Here is a 19,831-nt window from a genome sequence, read left to right on the forward strand (position 1 = left end):
AACTGACGCATTAGAATTGTGGCTTGGTTTAGAAACTGCATATGTACCGCTAGTTTCCCTATGCGCATATCGACGGTGTAAGTCGGCTATCACATAACTCGGTTTGCGACGTCGCAGACTTCCTGTCATACTTGATTTTTTAAATGAAAAACTACTAAACGGCAATCCTTGAAAACTTCCGTGACGGGTCTTCTCTGTGCGAAGGAAATTCTGCAAAAACTTCGAGGAAGGATGTCAATTTGTTCTCCTTTCAAAAAATAACATAGAGGTAGAGATTTTCAGACACCGCAAACGAGTCATGTGATTGCCGACTTACGCCGTCGATATGTGTTTTTGAGCAAGATATTACAGTTCCTACTCCATTTAGTCCATTAATATGATCCTAGATCAGTTGAATAACAGCAGGATTTCTGATGTGCTCACCAAAGGAGGAGGATACGATTCTGCATGGTCCCATGTGACGAGAGGTTGGAGGGTAGGCGTCTCCGCAGGAACTGGATACTGCACTGGAGGATATAATGCCGAGACGTTCGGTTTATACCCAAGAAGGTACAGCCTGAAAATGAAAGGAACGTGAAAAATCATCTCGACCATACCTCACCTTAGACTAAACCCACTTCAAAGAGAAAATACCCTCTTCAGCTTCTTTATTTTGTTGGGATGCTGCAATCTTTATTGCTGTGCTCTTTACCAGCTATGAAATTAAATAAATTACGTAAAGGAATTACGTCTGCTGGCATCTCAAGAAGAGAGCGTATCCGCAATGTAAAAGTGCGCGGGATAATGGGTGTGGAGAATGACATCGTGCACGATATCAGGTCCAAGCAGTTGGTCTGGTATGGACATGTGCGAAGGATGGCAGACGATCGATTGCCCAAGCAGGTTTTCGATTGGGTTCCTCCCGGAAGGCAACGGCGTGGACGTCCTGTGAAACGTTGGCGACAATGGGTGGAGGAGGAGATTGGAAGGTTCCAACTACCCAATGGTCCCTGGGAAGAAAGGGGGTAATGGCGATTGGGCGTCGCAGAGCGGGAGGCTGCGCTATAAAAGCGGCTTAATGTATGTGTATGTACATAAGGAATGACATTGTTAAAGTCTGAGAAAGACCTTATTCGTAAAATGAATTACGACCTCGATATTAGAGTAACAAAAACTTAGAGAGAAGAATTTAAGAGTTTAAAATAAGAATTGGAGTTGTATAATAAGACGGCAAAGCATAAAATTATGTGGAGGTTACTGATAGGATTCATATTGATAGAAGGTTGTATGGTCCGCATTTAGCAGAAAGAAACCAAGCTACATTGCTGCATTTAATTGGGCAATTTAATTTTTACTTGAAGACGGTTGCACGTATTTTGTGCAAGTTTCAGTGAATTTTCTGTATAGTACGAAGCAATTCCTTAAAATTATCAACGGAATCCGCACGAATTAAATTCCCTAATTTTTGGCAAAAGCTCAGGTGGCTTGGTTCCTTTCTGCTAGATGCGATCCATATAAAGTTCCTTTTGATTTAAATGCATGCGTTCATTTGATATAAAATTCTTTAAATAATTAGCCTTAAAGCGAAGAAAAAGAAGATTCCAGAAAACACACGAACATACTCCAAAAAAATCGTAGGTCATGGAAACCAATCCCCCCCCCCCCCCTTCCACCATTTGGGCTCTTAAGAATCATATGAAATCAGGATTTAACAGAGAGGAGAAAAGAAGGATCTAATGGAAACACTATTTCCATCTTTACCAATTTCCTCAGCCTAAAATTTTCAGATTGGATCAAATTAACTACATTTTGCAATATTAAGAACTACAAAATCTGGCTCAGTTTAGAAACAACGTACGTACCGGTAGCTTCTCTACAAATATAAGTGTTCTTACAGATGGCCAAGAAATTGTAGTTCCTATTTGCAAAAGGTCGTCCAAATATGCTAGAAGTCAAATACTATATAGGTCAAGAGCAGTGTGAGCGGAATACTGTAGGTATACCAGTCTCTCAGGATGAAAATTGAAGGTCATTAGATCATAGGTCAAATATTTGTAGACTATATTAATGGACAATATGCGAAACCACATATTTTCGTTTTTGACGTTGGTGACTTCCTGTCATACTTAATGTTTTCCTTCAAAAAGCAGTTAATGTCATTTCTTTAAAACCCCATTGATTTTCCTTCTCTGTCGGCAGAAATACCCTGTATCCATTTTGATGTGATTCGTCAAGGTGTCTGACGTAGTCTACCTGGTATGCGGTATATCGCATCACTTATGTTACAAATCTCGGCAGAGTTTGAAATTTTAGCTACAATAAGGACAATATATGGCCCCCGCGCATGAGCCAGAAGAATCATCATTAACCAAAAAATTGGCAAATTTCAGAAAAATAGAAGCGAAATCTTGAAGGGAAAAACCTAGCATTCGACACAGAAATCGATAAGTGTATTGAATGCAAGGATTTTTTCCCGCACACGATTCTGCTTCGATTCTCTAAATTTTGCCAATTTCTTTGGTTAGGCTATTCCTTCGGCTCACGCTCTAGGCTAGTCCTTTTTTTGGCTAAAAATTCAAAATCTGCCGAGATTTTTTTTACGAGATTAATATAGGTGATGCGACATATCGCACCCCAGTTCGACCACGCCACAAACCACGACAAATCAAGCTATAAAATTTGTTTTTAAAAAAAAATAAATAAATAAATAAAAATTATAAAAAAAAAATAGAAGAGGAAATTTTGAAACACTTAAATGAATATAAGTGGTTTTGTTCTTTGGCCATCGAGGGACTGGGCGTGCGATCTTCCACTTACTCTCCAATTGCATCTAAGAGGAATTTCACGCCGTCTGGATTGGCTTTATTGGTGAGCGGAACATTGGAAATGCTGTCAAGGAATGCCCTTTTAAGGATGGCCTGAAGCAAGCCATGGGGAGCGATTTCAATGACCACTGCCTTCGCTGGGACGGACTTTAAGACATCATCGAAAAAGACAGGGCTCAGAAGATTGTTCGTATGGTACTCAGCAGAACTGTAGGCCGCCAGGTCTGAGCCCCAGTTCTCCTTCGAAACTGACGTAGTTATCCATTTCTCAGATCGTTTCGTTTTCTCAGGGATCACCTGAAAAATAAATCAAAACCCCGCATCGTTTGATTGACAGAAAATAGGATCGACAAAGAAGACTATGATCTAATGGAGCGATCCTATCAGTGGGAAAGTGTGTTCGTTATAGACTAAGAGGGAAGGGTTGTCTTTAGTTAGTCTATTATAGATTAGTTACCTCCTATTTTCCTTAGTAACCATACGCTTCCACCAATTCAATAGGATCAGCTCATTTTGCCTTTGTCTTCTTTGTCAATCAATTTCAAAAATCAGCCCGCTGATCACTTTTAGTCCCTGGATTTTGCAGTAGAGCATGCAGCATTCACACAATTTGTCTCGAATTTTTAACAACTAGGGGGTACGCCCCTTGACCGCTTCGGGGCCCGAAGTGCTTCGCGCCTCGGGTGTTAAGAATTACGCTGCACTTTTATCACTTTATCTCGTATAGTAAGAGTCTTAATTGTTTATATTTATTTATTTAAAGAATGGACTCTGACGAACTTGCATAAAAGTTGTATTTAATTTTATCGGAAGTCTAGGAAATAAATTGGTGAAAATTCCGAACAAATGGTCGAACGGTCATTTTGAGAAAATAAACAGTTGGGACATGTTTCACGACGCCGATAGTGGATCGAGTCAATTAGAGAGGTCGGACGTGATATTTTTGATTAAAACTACAAATTTTGATATTTATTTCGTCACATTTTAAATTTCAAGGGGTGCTCACGGAAGAAACTTTACGCGGAAACCAATGAAACCACTTTTAGAACCTCAAAGTTTTGTATAAACGGAGTTATAAGCGTTTAAAGTTTCCAAATTTTGTCCGACCTCTCCTATTGACCCGATCCGGTGTGCGCCGTGGGCATCGTACTTTCAATACTTTGCGGGGAAGCTTATATCGGAAGATACAATAGAATTTTGACTCACTTCTTTTAGATACTTCATCAAGATCGGCGCGGCTGGTTGTATGTATCGAGAATGGTAAGCTATGTTCGAGACGTTGACACTTTTGGCAAAAATTCCCTTGGATTTAAGCTCAACGACGAATTTCTCGACATCTTCTGTGGGTCCCGATATTGTGCAACTTGTGTCAGAATTGTGACAAGCTACATCGATTGTTTCCGGAAGTTGATTTCTTATTTCACTGTGGCTCATTCCTGTTAAAAAGCAACCAAAAAAAAATAGCTCAAATTGTGATAGCTCATTAGCTCATATCTAAGAGGAGAGTCATTAAAACTATAAGTTTACCCTTTTTAAATACACCGAGGAACTTCTTCTTATACATATTGAAGGTAAAACTATACCCTGTAGTTGTAAACGATACTCTATTTCGTATGCTGTGCTTGAAAATATCCGCTTAAAGCGGATTGACTTCTTGGTTGTTTTCAGTATAATTATGATTATAATCACGGTTAAAAATTTTATAATTTCAATATCACTGATGACTTCATAAATTCATTTCCATGAGTTCGAATTATGCTGATTAAAATAGATAGTCCAAGAACTCTTTCTGTTAAACAAAATTATAAAATTTAAAAAAATTGTGATTCTCTAAATGTATTATCTTGATAAAAAAACAGTATCAAAATAATGACGATAATAAATAGAGACGTATTCAATAATAATTGAACTATTGATAACATATATGTGTTTTGGAAATTAAATAAACTATTAACATTAAAATAATAGGTATAATCATTTCTTCTGTTACCATAATTTTAATAGTTTATAAAAAAATATTGATTTTGTAACTCAATGAAACCCCTTAGGTTTAGAATATGAGTAAAAATATAGGTAATTATTTCTAATTTCCAAAATTAGCGTTTTATTTCTAATTTAAATTATTTACTGATTGAAATATTTGACTTTCCTAGTTGTTTTTATGGTGTTTGAGCCTTTAATTTTAATTTTATGTTTTATCATGGTTCTTGTCTTTTCAAGCATCGCCCAGCTCCCGCTTCAACCAAAAATAGCTTATTTATCACTATCAATTCTAAAACTTTGCTGCATGTGAAAATATAGGAAGCATTATGTACTTGGCCTTCAACAAACCATGCAAAATGATATTAGATTGTGTACCTATTGCAGCCATCATTCCTTTGACTAGCTTTGCTTCAATTGAAGCTTTCCCACGAGCGTGTGAAGCTAGAATAGTTTGCTCGAGGGTTAGGCAATTGTCCGCGTAAGCACAAGCAAGTTCTCCTAGGGAATGGCCAATCACTCTATCAGGTTCAAACTCCAAAGCTCGCAATATCTCGACCAATCCTATCTGAAAGCAGAATAGCAACCTTTGATGAGCATCAAAGCTCGCATACATTCGAGTTTTATTCTCATATTTAACTTGGAGAAAATTTCACATCTACTCTATTTGTATGAAAAGCTAAGCTCAGGTGACTGTAACGCGAAAATCCTAACCGAGAAAACCAAGGAAAGACCTAACTCTAGGCGTGCCCGCTATCTTCCTTCTTCCGACCATTGCAGGTCGTTTTCCTCTGTGCTCTCAATTAATTTTCTCTTTAATTTCTACTTTTGTTTACTTATTCGGTGCTTTCAGTAATTTTTTCAATGATTCGTGACGTACTCTTTTCAAAAATGTTTTCTTTTTCATTGTGAAGTCGTCGCCTTCCGGCCAAAGTATCACAATCGCCATGAGACGTTTCAAAATTTCCGCCGTCATTTTATTCTTTTACAGATATATTGTCGTTGAATCTGTTTGAAAATTTCACTGAATTTTTTTGTGCTGCCGATGAAATTCAGTGAATTTCTCAAACAGATTCAACAAAAGCACCCCCGCTGCCCCCCTCATTTTTCATTGCGGAGCGGGTAAAAACCGGGAAAATCGCCAGAAATGATGCCCGAAACCACTGTAGAACTTGACGAGAACCCTTGAAACGTTGCGCTCAGTCGGAGAACTGCAACACAGGAACTGCCGCCCGCTTTAAGGACGGAAACATCCATAAAACCCCCGCTGCCCCCCTCTTTTTTCGTTGCAGAGCTGGTAAGAACCGGGGCATCATTTCTGGCGACTTTTCCGGTTTTTACCCGCTCCGCAACGAAAAATGAGGGGGGCAGCGGGGGTGTTTTGGATAGTTCCGTACTTTAAGGGGGTGGCAGTCCTTGTATTTCAATGCTCCGACTGATCGCAACGTTTCAAGGGTCCTCCTCAAGTTGGACATTAGTTTCGGGCATTATTTGTAGTGAATTTCCCGGTTTTTACCCGCTCTGCAACCAAAAATGAGGGGGGGCAGGGGGCTAAGAGTTTTGAAAACTCACTTTAAAGTCGCAGGCTGCGTTTGCGTTAACATTGGCAAGAAGTTCCACTCGGATTTGATGCTAAGTTTGAAGCTCTTCTGTGACTTTTCGCATTTTAATGCAATTTTTCAATGTAACAGGCCCATTCCCCCCTACGGGGGGGCTGTGGTGGCCCGGGGGCAATATGAATACTTCGGTATCAGACTTGGAGTATTCGAGGACGCTTTGAAAAGAGAAACGGTATGTCCAAGAGCCGCCGAAGCTACTCTAAAAAATGAAGGTACGGACCCCCTAAATAACCTTTGGACCCCCCTAACTTTTGACAGGGGGGTCAGATTGACTTCCGGTTTGCGCCAAAAATTGTTTTTTTTTCATGCTCTTTCTAACGATGTATCACATGATGGGGGTTGCCATTTGAAATTTTTGAGTTGCCCCCCGCCCCCCCTCCCCCTGGGGGGTGAAGAACTGAAAAGTACCTCAAAAAGTTTCCCCCTCGATGTGAGGAAGGACGCCACAAACCGCAAATCGATATCATAATTAGAACTAAAGTTATGGCCAGTGGTGCGTAACTTTTGAATAACCCTGTATACAAGGCTCGCGAAGCGGATGGGCCGCAATGCGGTCAAAGAGCGTACCCCCTAGTCCGTTTTAAAATGCTACGGTAACGAAAATAATATTAAGCGCGGTAAGCATATACCGTGCTTCATGGTCCGGTTGCGAAAATCCGCGACCGATACATGAAGGATCATCACCCATTGCATCCTGGGTTATTTTTAAAGCCTCTCCGTGGCGAGAACGTAGTTGTATTTTCTCATCGTGATAATTAAGCGTGGAGACCGTTTAAAGTGCTGGTAACAATCAATTGCTGTTTTAGCTTTTGAAATTGATAAATTCATTTTTTTTCAAACTTGGTCTCGTTTTCTCAAGTAGCATATGAGTTGTGCTTAAACTCTCTCATAGGGTCAGATTAACGGTCACTTTATTTGCGGCTGACCGTAAATCAACCGAACGCAAGCTGTGATGACAGAAGTTTCTTTGAACTAAGGATATCGATAAGTTTGAATCGATTTTTTTTTAAAAACATTTTTTGTCTATATCTTTGCGTTTTCCAGATAGTAGTGCTAAAGACAGGAGAAACTTTAAATTGATGTCAATAAATTTTACTTGACATCCATTATATGGGATATCATTTTATTTTATGCGACGGATGTTTATATTTTTATCTTCGCAGCTCATATTTACATTGAAATGTTTTTGTTTTCCTTTTGGCAACATATACTTTATAGCTTCCCTCTATTAATAAGTTCAAGTTGTCACTCATCGATTAAACTTCCTATTCCTCCCATAAATCGTCGGTTAAATTAGGATTATTTATGATCATGCCGCGCCTATCCAACACCTCGTGTTGGACTTTTCTGCTTGTTCAATATTGAAAATTTTCAAGAAGGCCTCACTCGTCTACAGTCAGGAAGGTGGTGAAGTACTAGTTATAATACGCACGTATCACTAAAGGAAAAAAGAATACCCTCCATATGGGCAGATACTCTCGATTATTAATGGGCCACATAGGAACTGCAATTTCTAATAAATTCATCATAGATACAACATAAGTGCCATTTGCCTCATTAAGTAGATAAGTGTTTTTATGTATCCTTCTGAAACTGTAGTTGTTTATTGCAAAGTGCAGTCCAAATGAGGCCCTCAAGCGCTAAAATAAAAGCGCGAGTTTCTAGCGGCTGAAAAATCAGTGCAGTTTTCAATAGGAGCGAAAATAGTGTTAACAGCTTGTAAATAAACATGAGGAAATCAGTTAGATTTGATATAATTTTATATCATCATTTTAAATGACAGATCCATACATAGTATGCAAAAAGTCAATGGCGGTAATAAGTTGAAAGTAAACTGTTCGCACCAAACCCGGAGCGGTCGGCGCGGAGCGCATATTAGCGCCTACAAGACTGGAGGAATACTTCACACATTGCGCGTATTTCACAATGCGCACTTGACGCATATTAGCGCCTGCAAGACTGGCCGAATACTGTACGCATTGCGCGTTCACGACGGTACGCGGTATGGCACGGGACAGTATGTTGGAAATGTGTAATCTCTTGGTACCGGACCTACCGTGGTGTACGATGTGTACGCCATTTCCGACCAGTGGACACCGCGAGCCTGGAATCGCAGGATCGTAGAGCAATTGCACCCCTGAATGGTACCTTAGTCTATTGAGTCATTGATGTCGGAGTTCGTCCGTCTTTTTTTGATTAACCATCGTTATAACGAGAACCTTGAGTTCTCGTTATCAAGGACCCTTTAGTCCAGGAGAAAAGTCTCAATTTCATTGGAAATAACGATAGGCCAAGCAAATGGGGAAAAGAGTCTGCAAAAATCCTGGGAAGCTTTGTTTCAAAGATTCTTACGTAATATTTGACGCTAAATTCAAATTTCAACTTTGCTTTACATAATTCGTATTCCAGTACTCACTTGGACAGCAGTGATACCGACAAAACAGTTGAGAATGTTGTCGAGTATGCTCGTGTCATCTGTGGTTATGATGTACTTGATATCCACATCGTGCGGCCTCAGGACTCGGTCGCATCTATCGATGACGTCACGGAAAATTGGGATGTGCATAAGTTGGGAGCCCATCTGATTCCATTGAGAGCCCATTCCTGAGAAAACCCACCACATTGGCCGTTCAACCCCATCCATCCTCTGAAATCAATATTAGTGGCTCTACGTATTAACGTGGTAAAGTAACAATTGGAACATGGTAATTGATTAAAAAATCGAGGTACAAGCCAAAATGAACAACTAGTATTTCAAAATACATGTACATAGATGAGAAATAATATAAAACTTACAAGAAACAAAGCAAACGTGTCGACCGCCTATTAACTGCGGTCTTTTTCAGTGCATTAAGAACAACCACTGGAAACATTACACAACAACGAAAACAAAAATAAATAAATAAAATAAAAAATTTACATTTTAATTTTACCTTTATTTTGATTTTATTCAAAGATGTAGTTGCAAAAGATGTGTATTTTCGCATGTTTGCTAATAGTTTTGTAGCTTTCTAATTTTATTTACTTATTTATTTGTAAACTGTTTCCACTGGTTGTTCTTAATGCACTGAAGAAGATCGCAGTTTGTAGGTCGTCAAAACGTTTACTTTGTTTCTCGTAAGTTTTATATTATTTCTCATCTATGTACATGCAGTTTGAAATATTACTTCTTTATTTTGGCTTACAGCAAATTTGGCAGTAAAATGTAGTAATGATTGGATAGGGTTTAACAAAAACGCATCGGGCCCCTTTGTTGAGGAAAGAAAAATATGGGAGAAGGTAGGAGTAGTATCAAATTTAACTAAGTAATCGTACATTTTTATCACTAACATGCCAATTTCATAGCGCTCCTGTGCGCTCTGCAACACCCAACCGCCACAGGTAGCGATTCTGCCTTCATTCCTCTGGCAAATCGAATCTCCTAATTTCCTGCCTTACACCGTCGATTCACGAGTTTGTAGGGCATCTCATACGTAAATTTTTACCCGTTAAAAATTATAAGTCGAAAAAAATATTTGGAACGTAAAAATATGTTATAAACTTCGTCTTTAATATTTAGCCGTATGAAAAAATATTCAAAAGTATTCTTACATATGGATGTGAAGTTTGGCAGCTGAAGGAACGGACACAGGGGATACTAAGAGCAACAGAGATGGATTTCTGGAGGAGGTCGCTGTAGGAATTTTTAGGAGCGATCGGGTCCGCAATGAAAAAGTGCGTTAGATTAGATTGTGGGAGTCAAAAATGACATCGTATTCGACGTCATGACCAGACAGCTTGTCTGATATGGTCATGTCAATAGAATGACGGACGAAGGCTGCCGAAGAAGATGCTTGATTGGGTTCCTCCTGGGAGGGGACGAAGGGGACGCCCAATAAATGGGTGGCGACAGGGGCGTTTAGAAGAAATGAAGGTGTGCTAACTCCCTTGAGGGCTTTGGGAGGATAGGAGACTTAGGCGGCTAAGTGTCGCAGAGCGCTAGAGGGCGCTATAAAAACGGCTTTTATATGAAAAAATAAATTTTCAACCTCATTTTCATGGCTGGAACTTAATGACACTCGGCGCGCGTCTCTGTACAACTCGATGAAATTATCTCAGCTACTTCTGTTATTTTGGGATGTATAAGTGGACGTAATTAATCTTAAAAAAAAAAAAAAAAAAATCGGTGGTTTTATTCGAAGTTCACCTTAGAATTGAGAGGAGTCCTGAACCCGTTGTCAGACACGATAGTGTAGCCTCTGACATAATGGTGCTTCAAGCCGAGCCGGAAGACGCCGTTCACCAAATCCGCATATTCTGCCGTGATATTCATCGATTTTGTATGCTCCATTATCTCCACGATTCCATTCTCTGTCCGGGAAGACATCATCAGAATTTGCGGCAGTGTCTCGGAGATTCTAGTTGAAGATCCTCTCCTGAAATAATCAGCACACCAGATAGTAGTGAGGGGGATTTTCAGCACTTTGGATAGCGGCGATTTTTCAAGTTGACAACACTGTTTTTTCTACGTTTAAATCCATTAAAAATATCAAATTTAGGCGAGATAAGCTGCCTAACCTAGAATCGATTATTTAATACTCACATTTAAATGAAGGAGAAACAGGGTTGCCAACCTTCAAGAATCGCCACTGCCTTTGGAGAACGATTCGAATGTCGAACGGTTAATACGTTGCAGATTTGACGGTAATATGCAAAATTGACCCAAACAATTGATTTTTTTGAAAAAGAATATGACTGTGCAATTAGTTATTATAGTACAAAATTTTACAGATTTTTGGCATTGGTAAGGCGGAAAATCGGTGAAATTTTTAGGTGAAAATTCCAGACAGTTTACTAGCACAATGCAAATTATTTGAGGAAAATTTGCAACATCGGTTTGTAGTGACGTTCTCTCGTTTGAGATACGACAAAACAACGATAAACGCTGCGGAAAAGTCCGGGATTCACTCTTGACTTCACAATCTGCGCTTGCGTAAAATGACAACTAATTGACCAATTTTGATCAATCAATTTCAGCAGTTTCAGTACTCTATTTACTAGTCATCCTCTTTAGTATTGCAGCCATTTTTTTCTCAGAACTAACTCTAAAATTTCGCTGGAAGGGCAACGCCTGGAGGTAATGTGCAAATATACATTTTGTAATGAAGTACTACAATCGCTGGTTCCATCCGTAAAAACTTGTATGTACATAAAGATACCAATGACACGTACGTTGTTTCTAAACTGAGCCTGAAATTTTAGTTCCTAATTGCAAAATATAGTCCAAATTATTCCTAGTCAATTGTCGGTATTTCATATTGACGGTGAACCTTCAAATAAACGAATCTAGTTTGTGGTGTTTCAAAATCTCCGCTCCTATTTTCGTTTATCAAAGGAGAGCAAATAAACATCTTCGCTTGAAATTTTCACTGAAATTCTTCACACAAAAGAAAAAAGATGGCGTTATTTGGCGGTACGGCACCGTTGAATAAAACGTTATTCGGCGGTACGGTACCCTGACTAGAAAATCTTCTAAGTATCGCTAAGGTGCCTTTACTGGATAACTTTATGACCACTAATCGGAAAACTTCCTACCGTTAAGGTGCCTTTACCGGATGACTTTTTAACCGCTAGCCGAAAAATTTCCTACCGCTAAGGCTAAGGTGCCTTTACTGGATGACTTTTTAACCTCTAACCGGAAAACTTCCTAACGATAAGATGCTTCCACCGGATGACCTACTGTTGGCACCTTGACGGTAATAATTGATCCGGTTGGCGGTTAAAAAGTCACCCGGTAAAGGCACCTTAGCGATACTTAGAAGATTTTCTAGTCTGGATATTGTGCCGCCGAATAATGTTTTATTCGACGGTACCGTACCGCCGAATAACCACTTCGAAAGAAAAAAGCCAGGAGAGTTTTCAAGAGCATAAAGTTTTCTCCGTTTGAAAAATAAATTACAAATGTGATAGCGGCGCAAACTGAGACTCGCATTTATGCAATTCGACAATGTAAATCCGCAATCACGTATCTCGTTGCTTTTACAGCGCTCTTTGGCGCTTTAAGACGCCTAATCGCCACAAAGCTCGGTCTTCCCACAGGCCATAAAGGAGCTAGTTGACACTCCCTCATCTCGTTTAACACCCCCTGTCGCCAACCTCTCACTGGGCGTCCCCTACGTCGTTGATGAATGATATTAGATCGTGAAAATTCGCTTAATGTAATAAAAAAAATGATCACTTACTGTGGCTGCTTTTTTAAAAGCAAATGTCCAAACTGACCCGCAAATCCAACCGAGTTAACGGCAACAAGATCGCCAGGCAATGATGTCGTTTCTGACACTACCTGCAAAGGAGATGTTTTTCACAACCAATGATATCATTGATATCGTGGGTTTCATCAAGGGTGTCGACGGAATTTGTGATGCCGCAATCACACGCTGAATTTAGCAGCTAAATGTGGAAATCAACAGTCATCGCCCAACGGCTGAAATTTAGCAAATTCGAGTTATTTTCATCCAGATGTGTATCAGATCTACTCGAATAGTTCAGACAAATTCAACATTAGTCCGATGGTTGCTGAGAATCGTTGCTGAATTTTACGCGTCACGCGAAAAATTCAGGCATCGGGCCGATGACTTCCACATTCAAGCCACATTCAGCTCCCACATTCAGCGTGTGATTGCGGCATGAACAAAAATTCTCAACTATTTCCTAATTTTTTCCTTTCCGTTAACTTTATCTTTTCCCGACGGTCAATACAAGCTTTCGCGAAAATGTCGAAATACTTTTTTTTAAAGAACAAAGAAATATTCAACTTTGAATAATAATAAAATAACAATTCAAAAAGCGGGTAACAAGGCTAAAATTTCACGAATAAAACCAAAACGTTTCGGCTGAAAACTCAGCCTTCCTCAGTTGAATGAATATAAAGAAAAATGGTAAAAATCTAAAATAGTACCTGGCTGTACCTTTTGAAGCGACAATAGAGAGAGATCATAACAACATTCTCACAATAAAAGGTAGGTACAGCCAGGTACTATTTTAGAATAAATTTTACCATTTTTCTTTTTACTTATCCCAACTGAGGAAGGCTGAGTTTTCAGCCGAAACGTCTTGGTTTTATTCGTGAAATTTTAGCCTTGTTACCCGCTTTTTAAATTTTTATTTTATTGTATATCTTGACATGAGCTGCGGAGAGTCTAGCTAGGTTCTAGGCTAGGTTCTGATGACAGCCAGGCGGGGGAGAGGGGAGACGGCGCGCGGCGTTTGCTGATTAGCTAAACTCAGCTACAGGCTTCGCTTTGCGACGTCAACTAGACTATCGGTTTTTGATCCATCGGATTTCGATTAGCTTTCTCACCCTTAGAAGTGCATTTCCGAATTTTCAATGATTTTTCGGGTTTTCCCCAAAATTTAATAAAGATAGTTCAAATCACCCTATAACCCAGTAAAATGTCCTTCCCAATGTCCCATTTCAGTCTCAGGAATAGAACTTTGACAGGTAGAAACCTAGTTTTCAGCTTACTTGAATTCCCTTGGATGCCAGTTGTGGGAGCGGCGAAGTTGTGTTAATGGTCGCTGGGATTTTCGAGTTTGTGAGGGCAATAACGGCTTTGACCGTCCCGAAAGCGCAAGCAGCTGTATCGGCGTGACCTGCGTTTGATTTCACCGATCCGATCAACAGTGGTTCTTTCCGGTCACGGCAAAAAACATCGGCTATAACATCAATCTCCTTTAAATCGAGCTCCTGAAAAACGTAAAAATCGTTAGGTTAAGTCATCAATATTGGAGGAACCAAACCACGTATCTCTGGTTGCAACGTTGCCAATCTTCTGTCACATTTTACTTTTCTGAGGGGGGCCTATAACAACAGTTTTATGTAAAATTTTGATTGATTTTCTTTAGCATTTTTTCAAGAAAGTTCGATGAAAATTTTACGCATTATTTCTACCAGTGTTCCCCGGAAAAAATAAATTATGAGCGGCATTTTCAAAATCCTCAATCGGGATTCATGGCTCGGTATAGGCAGTAGAAGGTTAACGTTACCGCACAAACTTTCCGATTTTGACATTTCCACACAAAATCTTAGATTGACATTTCCGCTTAAAATCTTTCTGCAAATTGTATTAATTCAAACACTTTGGCAACACCGAGCAACGTTGCCAGAAGTTTTTCTACGGGACATATTTTGCGCGGAAATATCAGTCACAATTTTTTGGGGGAAATGACAAAAACAGATGTTTTTATGCGGAAAAGACATACCTCCTTCGGTAAGGAGGGCAAAGAAGGTCCTTAAGAAGGGAGAGTAAAAAAAATGACAATAATTATACCACAGCACAGAGGTTCAAAGCACAGATAAGCTTTGTTGGTGCTGCTGCCAGCCTTTGAATGGTTCAATTACGTTGGTCATCGATATCTCGCCATTTTAAGCTATGGTAAATAATCGAGTACTAAGGTGTTCGCTACGAACACCCTGATAATCGATCTTTTTTCTTAGGTTTGAGTGGCCTATCCGTCGATATATCGCAAAGCACGCCACGCCCCTTGATTTCACGGAAAAAACGAGTTTAGGGCTGGTACCTGCGCGGAAGGTCCCGGCCCTAACCGGGTAGGTAAAATTGCTTTACCTCATACCCCATAGGGGCAGGCCCGGCGCGGGTAGAGCCCAAACCTACCTGCTTCAGGGTTCAGCCCTACTTGGTAAGGGCTGGACCCTGTCCAGGTAGGGCTGGGCCCTATCCACGCAGGGCCTGCCCAGTGCCCCTGTGGGGTATGAGGTGAAGCAATTCTAGGGCCCAGCCCTAATCTCATTTTTTCCGTGTTGATGACCCGCGTCGGAAACTCTAAGATTCTGTAAATTGAAAATCTCGACTCTGGTAGGAACTATAAGGTGCGAAACCACGTATTCTCATTACGTTGTTTAGTTTCCCAAAGAATAAATGAAGAATGATAAGAAGTCTGCGACGTCGCAATTGACGTACGTGGTTTCGCACTTTGTCCATAGATATCTCTGATACTCACATTTAGGTAATACATCGCAAACACTGCAGGCTGATTGTTGACATCGATAGGCAAAGCTATAGACAAAGGAGACAAAAGGGATGCGGGGGGATCGTATTGGTGAAACGGGTGGTTGCAATGGACAAAGGAAGGTGATAGACTAACTAACGGCAACCCAAGAGAGACCTTTAGTCCATCATTCTCTCCCTTAGCTATAGGAACCACCCATTTCAACCGATAGAATTGCCCCCTACTCCCTATGTCTTCTTTGTCTATCGCTTTGTCTATCAATTTGTCTATCAATTTCAACGATCAGCCCGCTGGTAAAACTATTCTTGACTTACCTTGACTCCACATCCCTCGGCCTCTACAAAGGCAACCTGAGCTGGATCAACTTTCCATTCCGAGTAAAGTTCGCGCAGCATCTGCTTGGCTGGTTTTCCGTCAAAATTGATAAGGTTACCGCATTTCGTGCCGAGAAATCTTTGATCCGAACCGATTACCGTCGCATAGCATCGCTTTGCAACTGATGCTTTCTGCAGAAAGAACGCAACCCAGCCCTCGCTCAAATTATACCCGTGAGCTAGAGATTAACGTAAGAATTCCGAATCAGCATAAATGAATTAACAGAACCGATTAATGATAAATTTTAATTATGATAAGTAACAAAATAGTGCCGATTATTTTGTTAATAAGGTGGTTTTGAATTGACTAAAACTGCCCTTGCTTATTTCAAGGTAGATCCGCACATATGTTTAACTTTGCCAAAATTCTCGAATTTTTCTTTTGTTATTGTGTATTTTTTGCAGTGGCGAAAAAGTATAGCCCCTCACAAATAGGAATCCATTTTCAAAGTTGTATGGATGAATTTTCCTTAAGATTTTAATCTGCAACCGACGAGCGTATTTCTGCAATCACACCGTCTGTATACAGAACTTCCTTAGGGACAGAAGCTGTTTAAGTAACTACTGTGAATACTACCTATACTATGAGTAGGTAACTACCGCTCTAAACGGTAACGTTGCATGGAGTCAACGATCATGGTGTCCACGAACCCAAAATCTGATCATGGAGTCAACAATTATTAATTGTTGACGTCGTGCTTAGGCAGTAAAACACAAAAATGGGCCCTAAGCATGGTGTCAACGACGACGGTGTCAACAAAAAGAAAAATATCTTCCTTATGAGTAAAATTAAAAAAATGAGGAGTACAGGAGAGGTTTGGGTCATGTATAGTTAGACTACGTTATTTTAGGTCAAGACATGTACGGTTGGATTAGGTAGGTAAGGGAATGTTAACTTCCGTGAAAGTGGGTTAAGTCTTGTAAGGTAAAGTTGGGTAAGGTTAGGTTAGGTTAAGTTAGGTCAGGTTAGGTTAAATAACACAGGAAAAACATGACTTGAAATTTGAGAGGTGTTAAAGAGGAAAGTTTTAAGTTTCGTTGACGTCGTGATCGTTGACACCGTGATCATCTTTCATAAGAGTCAGAATTTTTTATTTTTGAATGATCATGGTGTCAACAAAAACTTCAAAAAACTGTTTGTTGACACCGTAATCGTTGACATCGTATGTCAGTATTTGCTCGATGATTGCCGACTTCCGGTTTAGACTCACCTTGACTTCCTCACGCCGTTCTTACCTTGTTCATCGAAAGGGCAGCACTTCCCGTCCCTCGCAGCGAAACCCATCCCATCTTGAATTTCGAGGTACCTTGTGCTTAGAATGACGCTTCCAACGGATATAATTGCAGCGTCGATTCTTCCTTCTTGCATTTCAAATTTTGCTTGGTTGAATGCTCGGAACAGAATTCCACGACCTCCTTGAGTAACATAGCTAGGACCTGAAATTCATAGTTCAAGAGGACCACAACGAATGAACAATATTAACACACTAGGGCTTAGAAAAAGTTTTTAAAATATCGCTGAAAACTATCAAATGTATACTACATTTTGCCATTAGGAACTGCAATATTTTCAGTGGGCTGATTATTGAAATTGATAGACAAAGCAAAAGACAAAGAAGACGAAGGGAAAATGGAGCGATCCTATTGGTGGAATTGGGTGGTGGTTATAGACTGAGGGGAAAATCTGCCTTGCCAAGGCTTATATGGAGCTGTTTGGATAATCGCTCACTAGATGGCGCAAGTTTATACTTGCCGCCAGTGACCGCTTGCCCATAAGTTTCGGGCTGATTTTCTCGACCTCTCCGAGCTTGGTAGCAACAACTTCAGGAGGCTAAGCTGCACTGTAGATGGGTCCACGTAGTCCCGAAACGCGTCTGCAGTTGCTTCCTTGCATGGTCGTTATTAATAACCCTGCTAAAAATGACGAGTAGGCTATACAGAATTTGCCAACTCATATGAGTAGAACTTCCTACTTATATGAGTAGAAATCCTACTCATATGAGAAGAAATTCCACTCATATCACTAGAATATCCTACTCATAAGAGTAGAAATGTTCAACTCATATGGATTCAATTTTTTTTTCATTTTTCAGAAGTGCTGTTTCTGACCAGGAGACACCGACGCAGTGTGTAAATTTGAAGAATAGAAACATTTTGTTCTTATGATTTTTTTGGTGCGGTGACTAGTTTCTGAGATATCGGACACTGTAGATTCAACGCTGAACTCATATGAGTTGGAATCTCTGGTCATAGAAGTTGGCGAAAACGGGATGGAGGAATTCTGCTCATATGAGTAAAATTCTATTCATATAAGTTGAAATTCTATTCATATGAGTTGAAATTCTATTCATTTTGATTTTCTACTCATTAATACTCACCATTTTTAGCAGGAAATATACTAAACAGTATATCGCCTTGTGGGAAAATTGTGCCCCTACGAACGTGAATTTTTCCCTCTGTAATGAGATTATCAGCTTTATGCTAATTTTTAACGCACATTGGCTAAAAAATCCCAACTTACTGTCTTAAGAGGTAAATGGTGGACTAACTATAAGGACCCGCGGGTCGTCGTTTGTTAGTCTATTACTAACCTTCGTCTATAGCTTTACTAGCCGTTCTGGACGCGCGAAGCTAGCCAAGGGGCTGCGCCCGTGGACCCCCGGTCACTCGCTACGCGGTCCATTTTTCTGAGTATTTGGACATTTGATCACTATGATGTATACATTTTGGAGACTCTAAAGACAAAAATTATTTTGTCACAGAACCTACCGGAGTGTGCCATCATTTGCATACGTTAATAAATACTAGCCGTTCTGGGCGCGCTTCGCGCGCCCGTCACGTCTAGCCGGGGGCTACGCCCCCTGGACCCCCGGTCACTCGCTGCGCGAGTGACATGCGGCTCGCTTCGCGAGCCGATTTTGTAGTAGTTGCAAATTTTTTATCACTATATTTTGAAGATTTCATAGAAAACATTATGAAATTCTCACTCCACAATTAACTTGTAGAATAATAATGGCAGGGCAAGAAATAGACTATATCTTATGGACGGTTCCCACTTAGTAAAAACAGCCAACACCACGAGAAGGTGAGGAACCATTGTTAGTCACTTTTTTTTTTTTTTTTTTTTTTTTTTTTTTTTTTTTTTTTTTACCTTTCTGAAAAAATTTACTGAAATTTTAGTTGCGTCCCCTAAAAGGAAACACGGAGAAAAAAATTTTGTGCATGGAACCCGAAGCTGAGATCATATGGATCTATGGATCTCTGAAGTTTTCGGATCACGCATCCGAAAAGTTAAGGTCCATCTGCCGAAGTTCGGGTCAGACAATTGAAGTAGTTCGGTATATACCGAAGGTTTCAGGTCACACATCTGAAGTACTCGGTGCATACCGAAGTGTTTCAGATTTCTGACCCGAATTGCGGCAGCTGGACCTCAAGTTTTAAGAGATTCATATGATCTCAACGTCGGGTCCCATGCACGAAGTTTTTTTCTCCGTGTGAGTATTAATATAAATTTCAACACAGTCAAACACAGTAGAGAACCAAGGAAATCACAGTAGAACAGAGAAAAAATACCGTCGAATAAATGAAGAAAACTATTATCGAAGAAATTCTAATTATTTCGAAAGTAATTCGCTGGCGTAATCAATGCGTAGCTGCGTAGGAGCATGAGCGAGATTTATCTTCAACTGACCGCTGCGCTGGCCGGTAGGTACCTACCTGGGCGGGCGAGCGACAATACGTAAAAGCGGTGGCATGGTTTGATTGACAGAGGAGTGGGGAACGGTCAGACGTAGGGGAAAGGTTCAGGCTGAACCGTTCAGCACAGCGCAGCGTCAGTCACCGGGTGGGGAAGAGAGTCCGGGAGGGGACACTTCCCCTCGAGTGAAATAGAAAAAGGCAGAATCCTTCGAAGTTTATATTAATGATGTGGCGATGAAGCAATGATGGGGATTGATCATTTCTTCAAAAACGAATTTGACAGAGACGTCAGTGCCATCGAGTGGAGGAAAGTGACAACCGTGGATCTCCTTCTGCGATTTGACTC

At 40.2% G+C, this 19,831-nt stretch overlaps 1 protein-coding gene across 2 annotated transcripts in view; it reads right to left on the reverse strand.

The window, feature by feature from the left end:
• The window catches only part of LOC109030399 (fatty acid synthase), a 70,629-nt gene that overhangs the window by 40,308 nt on the left and 10,490 nt on the right, over nt 1-19,831 (reverse strand). For both annotated transcript variants that reach the window (XM_072304022.1, XM_072304021.1), the window contains exons 5-14: nt 17,023-17,223; nt 15,727-15,965; nt 13,908-14,129; nt 12,625-12,725; nt 10,590-10,818; nt 8,820-9,050; nt 5,163-5,352; nt 4,011-4,240; nt 2,797-3,101; nt 424-556 (exon numbers count right to left, since the gene is read on the reverse strand). In XM_072304022.1, coding sequence (XP_072160123.1) covers nt 424-556; nt 2,797-3,101; nt 4,011-4,240; nt 5,163-5,352; nt 8,820-9,050; nt 10,590-10,818; nt 12,625-12,725; nt 13,908-14,129; nt 15,727-15,965; nt 17,023-17,223 — 2,081 coding nt within the window. The remainder of the gene's footprint in view (nt 1-423; nt 557-2,796; nt 3,102-4,010; nt 4,241-5,162; nt 5,353-8,819; nt 9,051-10,589; nt 10,819-12,624; nt 12,726-13,907; nt 14,130-15,726; nt 15,966-17,022; nt 17,224-19,831) is intronic.

This window comes from Bemisia tabaci, chromosome 9, assembly GCF_918797505.1.
Source record: "Bemisia tabaci chromosome 9, PGI_BMITA_v3".
NCBI classification, from domain to species: domain Eukaryota; kingdom Metazoa; phylum Arthropoda; class Insecta; order Hemiptera; family Aleyrodidae; genus Bemisia; species Bemisia tabaci.